This window comes from Excalfactoria chinensis, chromosome 1, assembly GCF_039878825.1.
Source record: "Excalfactoria chinensis isolate bCotChi1 chromosome 1, bCotChi1.hap2, whole genome shotgun sequence".
Taxonomy (NCBI): Eukaryota; Metazoa; Chordata; class Aves; order Galliformes; family Phasianidae; genus Excalfactoria; species Excalfactoria chinensis.
Window position 1 is genome coordinate 166,165,544 of NC_092825.1, and position 15,388 is coordinate 166,180,931.

Genomic DNA, 15,388 nt, shown 5'->3' on the forward strand with positions numbered 1-15,388 from the left:
CCTTGGCACTGTAAGTGCTGTCACTTTTCATAAAGAGCTAGGGACTTGTTCTGCTTTGTCTTTTAAGTTTGGTGTTGTTAAGGGCCTGAATCTCTTGCTCAGTGTCTCAATCTAGGACACAAATCTAGCCATGTCATTAATGACTGCGAGTATGACTTGCACCTAGGGAGGAATGATTGCATGCACCAGTACAGGCTGGGGGATGAACTGCTAGAGAGGAGCTCTGCAGAGAGGGACCTGGGTGTCCTGGTGGGCTGCAGGTTGGCCATGAGCCAGCAGTGTGCCTTTGTGGCCAAAAAGGCCAGTGGCATACTGGGGTGCAGGTCGAGGGAGGTGATCCTTCCCCTCTACTCTGCCCTGGTAAGACTTAATTTGGAGTACTGTGTCTAGTTCTGGGCTCCCCAGTACAAAAAAGACAGGGATCTCTTGGAAAGAGTCCAGCGGAGGGCCACAAAGATGGTGAAGGGCCTGGAGCATCTCCCCTATGAGGAGAGACTTAGGGAACTGGGTCTGTTTAGCCTTGAGAAAAGAAGGCTGAGAGGGGACTTGATCCAGGTTTATAAATACCTGAAGTGTGGGAGCCATAGTGGCAAGGCTGGTCTCTTTTCAGCAGTGTGTGGGGACAGGACTAGGGGAAATGGGCTGAAACTTCAGCATAGGAAGTTCCGCACGAATGTGCGCAAGAACTTCTTTACAGTGAGGGTGACGGAGCACTGGAACGGGCTGCCCAGGGAGGTGGTGGAGTCTCCTTCTCTGGAGATATTCAAGACAAGCCTGGACACCTACCTGTGCGACCTAGTGTAGGGAACCTGCTTTGGCAGGGGGCTTGGACTCGATGATCTCTGTAGGTCCCTTCCAACCCCTACAGTTCTGTGATTCTGTTACTGTGGATCATGGCTAACTTTGTTTCTGTATGTTAGAAGATAGCTTAGTCAAACGGAAGGAATATAGTCCTTTGGAAACATTCACGTTTTTGGTGTAACCATGTCTTTTTTATTGTCACATACCAATACCATGTGCCTAAGACAAACATATTTTATGTCTTTAGGTCTTTTATGCTACCTTGGACCAAATCTACCATGGGAAACATCCTCTACAGAAGTCAACCACAGAAATTTTAAAGGAAACACAGGAGAAAGTTTATGGATTGCCACATGTACCTAATACGGTGAGTAGAACCACACCAAATAAAGAAACTGTGCTACACTATTCTGTGTATTAATACCCCTACTTCTCCTCCACCCAAATCCCAATACTCACGTGCTTGTTGTCGTTTTGTCATGTTGAATGAGTTTTCTTTTAGTTACTTTATCCAGTGAGTTGAGTGCTGGACATTTTTAGCTAAAAATCACAGTTAGATAAGTAACACATTTTTCACAGAATTGTAGTGCTTGGAAAGGACCTCTGGAGATCATCAAGTCCAACTCCCTGCTAAAACATTCCCTACAGCACAGGAAAGCTTCCACACTCATTTTTGTTTGAGTATAGCTTACCACACTGAACTAAATAACTTATTCTTCTTGTTTCTTTATTTTTATTCCCTAATGAAGGAGAGCACTGGAAACAATACATTGGAAAGTGAGTTTATTCTGCTTTGCAAAGGTCTGTCTGTAAAAGGCAGTAAACACTGTACTGCATGTTGGTTTTTACATAACGTCACTGTCAGTATGTAAAAGAGAGTCATTATGAAGTAGGATTTCAAAAAGAGTTTTTCCCACTGTACTGTTATGACTTCTGGCACATCATTTATTCTTTCACGTTGTTTATATAACACAGGCTGAAAGTGTTCCTTAAACTCTTGATTTCTGCTCAAGTACATAATTTTGATCTTTGCTGTGACTAATAGTGAGTGCATTTGTCCTGCACTTCACGTGAGCATCTGAACATACTCTTTTTTTCCTTGCCAAAAATGTTACCCTCATTCTCAGAGAGGGAAGTTATCAGATCCAGCTTAAGTCCTTTCTGCACTAAAGCACTGCTTCTGCTGGCCTGGCAAAGCATGAGAAGAGAAAGCAAGATGCCTTCAGAGTATGATGTCTGACATCTTAGGAATTTAATGAGTGCTGTTTTATACCACTCATCTGCAGGTGCTACTTATCCTATGAATGAAACAGTTCCTTGCTTTCGAAGTTAGCCTGCATTTTTTGTTCTATTTAAAAAAATATATTTGTAGCTGTTGCCTTCAAAGGAGTGCAACATCTCATAGTAAGTGTAGCCTCAGTATGAGGAGCAGTAACAAGTTTTTAGCAAGGAGCTCTATCCTAGCAAAAAATACTGTGAACTCTTCAATTGTCAGAGTGTTCTTCACAGTTATTGGATGTAAAATTAATGTGTCTGATCAAGAGCTTTAATGCAGTCAGAATTTCAGTAAAATTTAATGAGCAATGACTTTAGAAAGGCGACAGCACACTGGACTAATTCATGCCTGTAATTTGGCTTGCTAAATTTGCAACCTTTTTTTTCCAAACTTAAGATTTGCTTTCAGCTTAATTTGCAAAATAGAAGAAAGTAAAAGTCACGTAGATTGAAAGGTTTTTTTCTAATTGATGAGGGGATATTCCTTTCGTTTTGGAGCTAGACATTGAAATATGGTAAGAGAAACCAGCTTTTGTTTTCATCTGTTGTTTTTCTCTGCACATATAAATTTGACAGAGAAAAATGTTTTTATAATTAGAATATTACGTGCTTCCTAGCAGTTTAGACACAGTTATGAATGATATTTCGGACCCTTATATCTTACTTTTTAGTGGTGCTGGGTAAAAGTAATTCTTATGATTTACCATAGTAGCATTGTTTGTCAGGGCTGCACAAGCATCCATTATTATTTCCTGATAAAATTTACCTTAATTTGCTCTTACAGTTCTTGACAGGCAAATAAACTTAGTAAATATCCTTGGGCTTTGGTCTTAATCACATAGACACATTTTTTGAAGTAGTCACAGCAAATGTCTTGAGCAGATGGTTTATGGTCTTTCAAAGGCACAACACAGATAGTAGGACAGTTTCTGTGTGCCTTTTTGATACAGTGCTATCAAAATGGGAAACTTAAACTATGCCTAGTAAGTAAATGCTCTTGTTGCTGTGTAGTGATACCTATTTTAAGATAAACCAAAACATCCTCCTCAGATAATATTCTATCTGGTGTGCCAGCAATAGGTGGGATATAGGAAACAAAATCCTGTCGAAGTCTGTATTTGCCATTGAGATAGGCTTTACAGGCATTGAGGCAGTTGGCAGTATGTACACCAGTGTTTACATTGGCTCTGTTGACACAGTCACAGAAGCTGCATGCAGGGCAGAAAGGAAAGAGAGTAGAGACTACAGAAGCACAAAGAAACAGCTTTCCACAAGACTTTGTTTTCCTGAGGAATGCAGACCTCAATTTCTGGCTGGCCAATGCTTATCTTTCCAAAAAGATACCTAGTTTGCTGCTGGCTTTTGAAGGGTGAAATTCCTCTGGGATTTCTTTGCTCTCTTACTAAGTCCAGAATTTGATGACTGCCAGGCGGGGGCAAGGAGCTGTATGTTTGCCTGTTTTTGTAGTGTCTGGTGGTTTTGTTGCCAGAGATCTGTTACTGAGTTTTGAAAACGAATAGCAATTTCATGCAGGCTGGATTCTTGAATCCTTAAAAAGGAAGCAATCCTCTTTACTGTTTGAAGAAGTAAACCGAATAATAATGGCCACACATTTTCCTGCCATATCTTCCTGAATGTATGTGCTGTTGAAATTTGTGTGCTCTGGGGAATGCAGTGCTCTGCCTATACTGACAATTTTTCTTCAAATCATAGCTTATTTCTCATCTACTGTGATGCCAGTTTTCATTTACTGTGGCCCGCCTTGCAATTGATAGCATTGCCTGTTTTTAGCATATCTCTCCTGGTCTCTTCTAACTTTTTGTCCAAGATGTCCAGAGAGACATTTTAAAAAGTATCAGGTGACCCTTTGATCAACTTGAAACATGATCAAGGTTTCTCCCCCTGATCTGTTGATTAGTCCCCTGCCTGTCCCCAAAGTTCATACTTAAAAACTTACATCAAAATTTAATGATAAATCATTGTTAGTCATGTGCCAAGTGTAATAATTCCTATCTCCTGCTGTGGGTTTTGGTTCAGTATGGAAACAGAAAATGAGACATAGGATAAACAGGGTCTGAATTGATAGTGAAGACTGCAGCCTCCCGCTGGTACAGGAAAGAGTTTGCAATAATGAAGTAGTTTTGCAATAAACACCAGCTGCCCAAATCATCTTACCTGAATTTTCTTTGTGAAATAGCAAAATAGTTTGAAATTTGGATTCCTCTTTTTTTTCTCTCTCTCTTATCTGGAAGTTGCTGGGAGATGCTGATCTGGCTTGGAGCTATGAGGAAAAATGGTTTTAAAGAGTGATGCACAATGAATCTGGGTTCTTTTGTAGACTGCTGCCAGGTAGTCTGTTTTGCAGTTTCACAGATGTGTTAAGCTTTTCTTTAGAAATACAGAATCAGAGAATCACAGAAGGTTGAGGTTGGAAGGGTTCTCTATCTGGCCCAGCCCCTCCTTGTCAAGCTATCATCTATCAAGTTATCTAGAGCTGGTTGCCCAGGACCACATTCAGACAGGTTTTGAAGATCTCAGTGAATGGAGATTCCATATCCACAAAGGAGACCTGATCATGTCAAACACTTGACTTTCACCTGAAACAAATCAGTCATAGAAACTAGAGTCTCTGAGAACAATAAGGTCTAATATGAAGATATTATCTTCTGAGAGGGAAAAAGAAAGCTCTGATTTTTTTTCTTTCCCCAATACTCATAAAGATGTGTTTTGTGTGTGTGTTTTTTTTTAAGTTGCTTACATATATACAAAGTTAATAGAAATATCTCCTACACTGAAAATGATCTCATTTCTCTTTGTATACTATCCATAGAAATAGATGGATTTTTTTGTAGGTACTTAAGTATAAAATGTAATGTTGGAATTAAACCCCAAACTTAATTGTAATTACATGTGGTAGGAGGGAACACGTTGCTGTGTAGAGATGGTTTTGATATTTTTGAAACATTAAATAATTTGCTAACATACCTTTCTGTTCTAGCACATTAAGTACACATTAGTCCAGAAGGACCTCTTCTACTTGTGTCCTATAAATTACATTAGGTTACAGGTTTAATTATGCTCATATACTTCTGTTCAGAGTGCAGTTTTCTTTGGCAATAAAAGAATTTGTTAATGGCCTATGGATGCAAGTGGTTAGAGACTGGAACATCTGTAAGACCAGATATCTTAGTTTGCCAACAGAAAACAAGGTAGTTATTGTTATAGATACCCTAGAGGGAAGAAGTGTATGAAAAAATGGTGCATCACCATTGTAGTTGTTACTATTTCTTCTTCCTGCAGCTGAGGGGATTCTGCCCAGACAGGGATCCTGACCTTGGAAGGCCCCACTTAGATCCTTGTCTGGACTTGCTGCGATTGTGTCTGTTGTGTTCTTCGTAGAGTAAAATCAATGGATGAGATGTAACGTAGCATTTGGAGTGCACTTGCTTGTGGAGTCTGTCAGGCAGTACAGGAAGTTGTGGCTTGCCCATGGTTCCTGACCATAAAGGTTTCATTTATTAGGTGCATATAAAAACATTTGGTAAGTTGGTCAGTTTAAGAGGATTTGGTGTATAGTAGAGAGTCAGAACTGGCTTTCCAGGAGAGCGGAGATAGGTTTAAATGTCCTTCTGCAGCACACATTGTTTCCTGATTCCCAGCTCTCTTTGTAAATAGTGTTCAAGAACACCTGAGAGCAAAAGAGGAGGTTTATACCTCTTTTTATTTCCTAAGAGCATTTTCTTAAGAGTTCAAAGGCAATTTGACCACATGTTCAATTGTATTAGGTACACCAGAGTTCAAAAGTGGAGACCATGGAAACAGTGTGGTTGTTGAATTTCAGTATTACAGTCTTGTGCTGGTCATGATAGAGTCATAGAATCCTTGGAGTTGGAAGGGACCTTTGAAGGTCATAAAGAAAGTCTGCAGAGACTAGACATAAACTGCATCTCTAGGCAACCTGTTCCAGTGCCTCACCACCTTCACTGTAAAAGATTTTTTCCTTATATCTTACTTAAATCTACCCTTCTTAAGCTTGAAGCCATTTCCCCTTGTTCTGTCACCACAGACCCTGCTAAAGAGTCTGTCCCCTTCTTTGCTATAGTTCCCATTTAGATATTGAAAGGCTTCTATTAGGTCACCTTGGAGCCTTCTCTAGGCTGAACAGCCCCAGCTCTTTCAGCCTGTCCTCATAGGAGAGGTGTTCCATCCCTTGGATCAGTTTTGTTTCTCTCCTCTCATTCACTATCAGTAGTGGCGCTACATTGAAAAGTAGGAGAGTATCGTTCTTAATTGGCCCATTCCTCGTCTGACTGATGGCTGGCAGTTTGAGAGAATTATCTTGCTGGTAAGTCCTCTGTGTCTTATGATTATTTCTTAGATCTTAAGAGTGATCATTAAGAATGCGTAGTCATAACTGGTGTCCTGTTTAACAGCTCATGCAATTGTCAGTAAGATAAGAGACTAAATAATTGTGCTGGAGAAGTGATGAGGCAGTCACTCCTTGACCACTGAAGGTAAAAGTGGTTTTGAATTCTGAAACCTTGACTCAAGTGGTGAATGTGAATCTTGAAATTATTGGTAACAAAGGAAAAGTAGTAGCTATCTACTAAATTCTACTGTGACTTTGTGTTACTTTATCTAAAACCTTCCCAATTTTGTCTTAAGTTGTCTAAGTTAATCTAAGGTACTTTTAGGAAATGAGCAAAACTGAAAGCTAGGTTAAATAAACAAAAGAGTTACGGCTGAAGCAACTTGAAGAAAACATTCTGTAATAGCTAAGAGCTTAGTTTCAGATTGGGACGTTTTAAATGGAGTTTACCAGTCTGTGCAGGAATTACTGCTGTTCGGTGTTTGTCTTAATGATTGGAGTGCGAGTTTACTTAGAATGTTTATAGAAGATCCTCCAGTTGACAAAGATTGCAAAAACCATGAAAAACAGAACTGAAATGACCCAGAGGATTTGGAGAGAGTGTTCATTATGTTGAGAATTTCAGCCTTTCAAAATAAATCTAGAATTATTTGCAAACAATTAAATACGTAAGAATTTAAAAGAGCATTAAATGCCCCAAAAGCGCAATTTATGAGATGCTGCTAAAGCTTTGCATGTGTTTTTTGGATATTCTTGTATTTTGTGTTGGGGACTTAGCAGTGGCCAAGTGCTGTGTCCTGTAGTAGGTGAATGACATAAAAAGATGCAAGCAACCCAAAAGAAATACAAAGAAAAGGGTTTGGAAAGATGATAGCTTTAGAAACATAAACACTGTAAGAAGCTGAAAAAATTAAGGTAATTTTCTAGCAAATTAATAATCAGGCAGGCAGACATGATGAACATGTATGTTCTGGCATTGAAAACCTGTTATGAAAAATATATACTTGCAATTGAGACTATGATCATTTGTTTCTTATGAACAACCAATAGTGGAAGGGAAAAAGATGGTTCACTGTGCAACAGATGTGATGAAGGTTAATATCAAATCTTATAAACTCTTGTTAATCTTTTCCCTTCTCTGTTGAAGAGGGAGACACACCCAGCAGTTATAGGATTTCCATTATAGGGAATCTTAAAGAAACCTTTGTTCTTGATCACAGAAACATACATTTCATAATAAAGATGGAGGGTGTTCTTAATGGATTGCTTTTCTACTTTTCCTCCAAACCAAGTACTTGAAGAGACACTGATGTTGCTCTTATTCAACTTTTTGGAGTGTTTTGAAGAGAGATGAAGTCATGCATCATTACTCAACCTCTTGAAGTTTGTGTAACCCCTTCAAAGTAATCTTTTACCTTGCTATGTTGGAAACCAGAGTTGTTTACACAAAGTGCAAATCACTGGATTAGTTTTCATATGAACCTTCTTAAAAGTATACTATAAAATCAAGTTGAAGAGTCTGGGTTTGAGGGAAAGATTAATAAAAAAGTACACAGTGAACTCCAGGGGAGTGATATTTCTATAAATAATTAATAGCTAAAAGCCATTTCAAAAGGCTTGGTGCCCTACTCAGTCCATTATGAACGTAGATGCTGCATCTTTCAAAAGCTCTTAAAGTCACCCTTGAAGGTTTGTTTAGGTTTCTGTCTCTCTGGAGTTAAGTTCATTTTATGATAAAGAAAACGCTGATGGCATATATTGTGAAGATTTGTTTTCTGGTGGTAACATGACACTATTGACTGGGCAACTACCTACAGCAGCAGAGTGTTTACAGATATCAGAAGATATGAAGCACTTTTAAGGAAATTCTTTTAGCAAGTGTTAGCCACATGAAACTCAAACATACATTAGTGATAGCATTTACATTTAGTAGCATTTCGAAAAGAAGTGCAGGAAGTAGTTGCATACAGCACTTGGTAGCATTTTGAGATACCTATATGGTTTTATAGATACCTAAAGTGTGTGTGTATATATATATATATATATACACACACACACACACACACACACACATATATATATATATAAAATGCAGATTGGTTTGTTTAGTTGTACGTGTTTTTGTTCTGACATGTCATGTTTCTTTTTTTCCCCTTTTTTTTGCAGTACTGGTGCTATATTTGATAGTTATAGATAAAACTAATTGTATAATTTCCATAAATATAAGCTAAAGAACTTGAATGAAATACTCTTCAAACACAGTGGTAAATTCTCCTCTCTGTAAAACGAGAGATTAGAAGTACTATCACTCCCTCTTACTAGAAGCTGGCATTTAGGCTGAGAGAGGGCCAAGAAGTCATTTCTTCAGATTCATGTTGGATTTTATGGCAGATTCAAGCTTAGAATCACGATCCCCTACATCTCTCTCTGGAATGGCTTTGGCAAAAGATAGTAAGTGATCATTTCTGTATAAAAGAAGCTATCTCATCTGCCAGTGTAGGTACAGGTAATTCACATGATGAAGTTGTACTGGCAAATAATATTTTGCAGTTACAACATTGCTTAACGTATTCTTGGGTTTTATAAGAGCTTATTTTAAGAAGTACTCACATTGTTTATTTTAAAATAACAGGTCAGTGCTTAAAATTTGCTTTAATTGGTAACGTATAATAAAAAACTTAGGCTTCAATATGAAATCTGTACCCAAAGGAGAGCTCAGACCTGAATCCAGTCATTTGGGGCTTATGAACCTTCAAAACTTCGGCAGTGCTAAAAATGATTCAGTGGCGGTTGTATGGTCTGACTGTGTACTGCACATGTGTGTATATGTATGGAATTACATGTTAGAAACTGGAATTCTCAGTTAGTATGATTTTAGGCTTTACTTTTCAAGCTAGTTATAATATTTATAGGTAACGCTGTCTGTCAATATGCTGAAGTGAGGTCAGAATTTAAAATCAGTTTTCCTATCACTGTCTTTGAATCTGAGTTTTAAGGATTGTGGAGCAATCATAAATAGAGCTTTTTGATGCTGATGTTCTTTGTTGTCTCCCACGTCTCCCCCTTTCCCCAGTCACTTTGCAAGTAGAAGAGGCTGAGGAGTTTTAAATGATTTTGCTACAGCAGTTCAAATGCATTAATGGTTTATAAATGAAAGTGAAATATTTTTCTTTAATTTAAGTAATCCGGAGACCATATGGTACATATCTTGAATCACCTAAGTGGTTAATTGCATGTTAAATTCCTTTCCTCTTCCCTAGTGTAAACAACTGCAAAAATATTTACATTCCGTGCCTTGCTAGATTTATTTATCGTTTTATAATAAAAACACAGAAGTGTTATAAATTGAAATCTTAATCCCTTGCTTGACGTGCTTTCTAAAATGTCACTGATGTCTCTGGATTGGTTTACTTTGTGCTCTCTCCCACTCCTAACACAGAAATGCACGACGCTGAACAACGAAGGAGTGCTGACATTAAGCAAGTTACGAGGGCAGCTCAAGATGTGGTTTCATGAAATTAACTTTCTGTTATTCTAAACAAGATTAGTAACTGCAGCAAAGGAAGTGGCTTTAGAACTTTTTATTGGACTTTTTATTATTGTGAAATTCTAGAACCACTGTGATGTAATTCTTTCAAATTTGGTGTTCAGGCCAGAAAGTTAAGTTGACCAAAGAAGTAGATGCAGACCTCTGAAAGAATTGTTTCTGTCACTTAGCAAGTGCTCTAGGGTTTCCTCAGGTAGCCTCAGGCATAGACTGTTTGTAACATCTGCACCCCAAAACTCATTAAGTTCTATCTTCAAGTGAGAATGAATTGAGGATGTCTTCAAAGCTACTGGCTTATGTAACTAATAAGAGGGGAAAGAAATACTCTCATTTGTTACAGAATGAAGCAGAGAGTTCCTTAAGCTGTAAAGCCTTTTCTCATTTTGTAAAGTGAATGTGTAGTTTAAACTTAACAGTGGAAAAATAAATTCTGCGACGGGACTGTTTGGCCTCCCCAAAATACATGCTGGCAGCAAAGCTGGAACCTTGGAACCTGGCAGGCACAGCCCAGGCTTCTGTTAGCAGTGCTGGGCTTCTTGCTGCAGCCACTATGCACAGGCAAGAAGGGACAGAGGAGCTTTATTTGGCCAAGCTTTCCAGTCATCTGCAGGCTTGATGCTTCTAGCAAAGTGAGTGCAGTAGAGACTCAGGAAACAGCATTTGTTCAAGTAGATGAGCACAGTAATTCTAGGAGCCATTGGGGTGCATGAGTGAGACTTAAAATTTCAGTACTTGATGAACTGGTGGTGGTTGCAGTTCTCTGCAATAAAACCTTCTCACTATCGTCCTTGAGGTTCAAGAAGCAGGTCGTTGATCTGTTGGATCTGTGTGACAGTGACAGGGCCCGAGGGAACGGGAGCTGTCAGGGGAGGGGCAGCTGGGGGTGAGGGAAAGGCTCTGCACCAGAGGTTGGTGGGCATGGAACAGCCTGCACAGGGCCAAGTGCTGAAATTCAGTGAGTGTTTGGGCAGTGCTCTCAGCTATGGGGTGGATTTTGGGTGGTGCTGCATGGAGCCACGAGTTGAACTTGGTGGTTCTTGTACGTCCATTCCACTCAGGATATTCTTTTCTTTTCACTTCCAGCTCCTGCAGTGTTGCCTGTGCTCATTTTCAGTGTGCATATTTGCATGCCAGATGTGTGTCGTGCTGGAATTTCACTAACATTGATAAGCCTTGCTTCTCAGCAGAAGGAAATGTGCTGATTTCCATGCTAATTGCTGTTCTGTTCTGTCTCCCGAGTTACCAGAGCCTCGAGCTTCTTTCTGATTCTCATGAGTATTCCACCCCTACCAATAGCCAAGTTCAAGGGCATTAAGAGCAATACTATCAACTTTCTGCCAGATCCAGTTTTCCACCCAATAGCCTATGAGATAAGTTGGCTGCTTCTCCACTGAGTTTCCTGCCAGAATAAGAATTTAATTAAGAAAGGGGAGGGAGGTGGCACCGAATATCATCCCCATCAAATGTTGTTCCTCATGGAAACTGTTCAACAACATGCTCGTTGTTGTAATGACTGTAGCATACGTTTTGTAATTAGAAGACTTAAATAATGTAAATACTTTTCTTAATTTAGCATTCGGTCTTTTCAGGTTCTCATTCTCACTTTTCTTTTTTGTCTTAAGATGCAAAAAAAGAAGGAATAAAATAATAGCTAAAGTCACAGCAGAAACTGCTGAAGAGTATTTTGACAGCTCCAAACACTAGTCAAGAATGTCTGTAGTTTGTTTTTCCTTTTCAAATGAAGTAGGAGGATTTTATACAACTTTGTTTCATGTAATTTGTGGAGTCTGTAGAACACAGTCAAGCAAAAATTAGGCTATTATGAAGTGACTTGCCTTCAGCTTTTTGCTTTCAATTTAGTCTTTTCAGGTCATATATTAATTTTTAAATGAATTGATCTCTGTGATAATGTTAAGACTTGTAAGTTTAGAAATCAAATTATTGATTCTTCATGTTGTCTTCAAACCAGTTTAGTTTCACTGAGCCTGTGCTGTTGTTAAAAGCAGTGAAGTGTATTAACTTTCAAATAGGTGTATTAACTTTTAAATACAAGTGATAAATTATTTTAATTTCTCCTTGAATAGTAGTCTTATACCCCTATGCCCTCCAGAGATAAAAGGATAAATATTTCTGTCCCCTGACTACAAAGGCAGCCTCCATGACTAGTTTGGGCAAGACACCTAGTTTGAGATAGCTATTAAATAAAATGAACTGTATCTTACCCTAAGAGGATATCCTACAAGTACTCTATTTAAAATTCCTGGGAAGGCGTAATGTGCCGTCAGTATGGCACATGTATCAGTGAGATATTTCTCTTTGTTACAGGAAGGAACGGAAAGCCTTCACACTTGGGTAACATTTCAGACATGGTTATAAGGGAAGATTGATAATGTTGGTGGAGAAAAGACGCTTTTAATAGATGCAGTGAATCAGTTGCGCACCTTTATTTCAGTCCATTGTGTTGAATAAAAAGCAGGCATGAACATGACCCATGAATGGCATATTATTATTATAACCCATGGGCTATGCTGTAAAATGTACTGTTTTATAAACTCCTGGAAGGAGTTCACGGAACTTTTTGAAGTAGGTGATTACTCAGTCTTCATTAACTTTCTTGCTGCTTACCAAAAATGTAGCGTTTAATAAGGAGTGTGCCCTAGTTCTACATGTCTAGCCTTTATCCTTTCCAAAAATGAAATTGATATGTCAGTTGTTATTTTATACAAAGAAATTATTCAGCTTTGTGAATAACATACTTATGAAATCAAGTCATTCTTTATCTATAGGTAGTTCTATTAGGATGGAATTTCATGCTAAAAGGTGAACCATTTAATTTTAAATGCATTTAGAGTGATGTGGTTGTTTTTTATTGATCATAGAACTTCCTAAAGGAGTACTAGTCTAAACATCAGCAGGGCTAAGTGCTGGATCTTGCAGGTGGGTCATAAGAACCTTGTGCAGTGGCATAAGCTTGAGGAGCAGTGGATGGAAAGTTACACAACTAAAAAGGACCTGGGGGTATTGGTCAACAGCTGGCTAAACGCACACCAGCAATGTGCCCAGACAGCCAAGAACAACGGCAACCTGGCCTCTGTCAGAAGAGGTGAGTCTAGAACTAGAGGAGTGATTGGCCCCTTGTTTGCGACAGTGGTGAGAGCTTTTCAACCCAGGCCATTCTATGATCTTATTGCTGTTACCTGGGAGAAGAGGCTGATCCCCACCTGGCTACAACCTCTTTTCAGGCATATGTAGACAGCAATAAGGTCTACCCTGAGAGATCTTATGTAACTCTAAGTATCTGAAAGAGCATTTGTTTCGTATTGTCAGTGAATGAAGAGAGAGTTGTCTGTACCTTACCTGTGTTAGGCATCTGTCTTAAGACAAATTGACTCTATCTCCTATATTTCTCTTTCTTCCTCTATTTTTTTGATTGCTAAGAAGCTGTTTTCATTATTTACTTGTAATAGAGAATTTCAGTAAACCTGATAAATGGAATAGCTGTTCAGCTTAGAAGTGAAGATGAGCTATTTTAGTTACAGAGTGTTAAATGTCTTACAAAAAGGACTAGGTATTCTGTACACCAGGATATTCCAGGGATTTTTGACATAAAGAAGGCAAGATGAGCAAAATAATCCAGACTGAGGAAGACATACTGTCCTAGTTATGGCTTATATGATGCATATTTTCCTTTGTGGCAGAAAAAGCAACTTGAATCTTTCACTGAACAGATCTATTTGAAAATCACTTAAGATTCTGAGGATGTGAATCCAATTCTTCGGTAAAGCTTTCCACATGCCTGAGAGAGTTGTGCTTTCAAGTTGAAACTTTGAATCCACATTTTGTAAACTTAGTGTGGAGTAAAGTAGAAGCTGTCATGATTTTCCTGTAGGCTCTCTGATCTGTTTCAAACTGTGCTGTAAGTTTCGTGATTATGGTTATAATTAAGGGACTAGTTAGAAAAATTATAGGCATTAAATGCAAACACAGCAACCACAGTATTTTTCAGAGCAAACTAGAGAATCTGTATCCAAGCTGAATGTTTCTGTATGTTTACATTATAATGAGATATGATATAGTTGAAGTTTACTTTACAGAAAGAAAATAAGTCATTCTTAAGAATTTGCATCATCATGCCACAAAGCCCACAGGAAAACTGAGGACTGGGAACATTTTTTCATCTTCTCTGAAAGTCAGGATTCTGCTTTAATATAGTTGTGTAGGCTGCTGGTAGAGTCATTCATAGCAAATCCCGTGTATTTTTGACACCTGTCTTAGGGCAGAGGTAACTGCTTCTGAATGGATGAACTGCAGTTAACTTTGAGAAATTGTGATAGTTCACAGAATCATGGAATGGCTTGGGTTGAAAAGGACCACAATGATCATCCAGTTTCAACCCCCCTGCTATGTGCAAGGTCACCAACCACTAGACCAGGCTGCCCAGAGCCACATCCAGCCTTGGATATGTTGGTGCTCTTGAGAAAAGGGAGATGACAGCTTCATTTCTCATCAGCTGTTCATGATAGTGTGGATAGTAAGTCACTGTTTGCTACTTTTTTAGGGTAAAAAAGACTTGGTGGATGGAGAGCAAGATGATGATCAGCTTATCTTGAGTAAAGAAACAGTATCTTCCAGCTGTCCAAAATGGAGAGATTGAGACTTAGGATGTGAAGACGAGTCTCAGTCAAAGATGAATAGTTCTAGAAAAGTCCTAATTCGTTCTCATTTTTCAGTTTGGTTGCCTTAGAATTTCAGTCATTTGGTTTAGGATGAGAGTAGTAGAATGTGACAGGCTATGGATTTAAATTTAAAACATCTGTTAGAGAACTTTATTGTTTATCTTCCAGTTCTTCTTTAAAAGTCCACTTTCTGTAGTACTTAATGAATCTTGACAACACTCATAGTAACGTTAAATTCTTTGTCTTTGGATAGGAGGACAAATAAGGTATGGGAGTTCACTTCTTTTATTTCCTCAGAGAGCCAAAAGGGCAGAGTAAGCATCTCATTCCTTTATCTGGCCATTCATCATCTTCAGTTCAAGAAATATATGTAAGCCTGTAGGGAAACATACTTCCATCCTGGTCAGGACCATGAGAAACCTTACCAAATTGGCTCCGCTTTGAGCAAGGGGTGGACCACATGACCTTCTGAGGCCTCTTTCAATCTAGATTACTCTGTTGCATTCAAAGAAAGAGAGAATTAATGTATTGTATTTCTGTGAAAGTAAGGCTGATGCTTTTCATTTTATGTGCTAAAAGAAAAAACGCAAGAAAATAATTGATGTCAAAGAGCTTTGTAAAAGACGTCCAACATCACTGAAATGAGTCATGAAGGAAAGTAACAATATATAAATGAGTAACAATATAATTACAGATGGTAATCTGCTATGCGTATACATT

The 15,388-nt window shown here is 38.5% G+C and overlaps 1 protein-coding gene across 1 annotated transcript in view; it reads left to right on the top strand.

Annotated features, from left to right (window-relative positions):
- Positions 1-15,388, top strand: part of MIPEP (mitochondrial intermediate peptidase) — a 67,654-nt gene that overhangs the window by 43,062 nt on the left and 9,204 nt on the right. Inside the window, exon 16 of the mRNA XM_072343494.1 lies at positions 1,049-1,168. Coding sequence (XP_072199595.1) covers positions 1,049-1,168 — 120 coding nt within the window. The remainder of the gene's footprint in view (positions 1-1,048; positions 1,169-15,388) is intronic.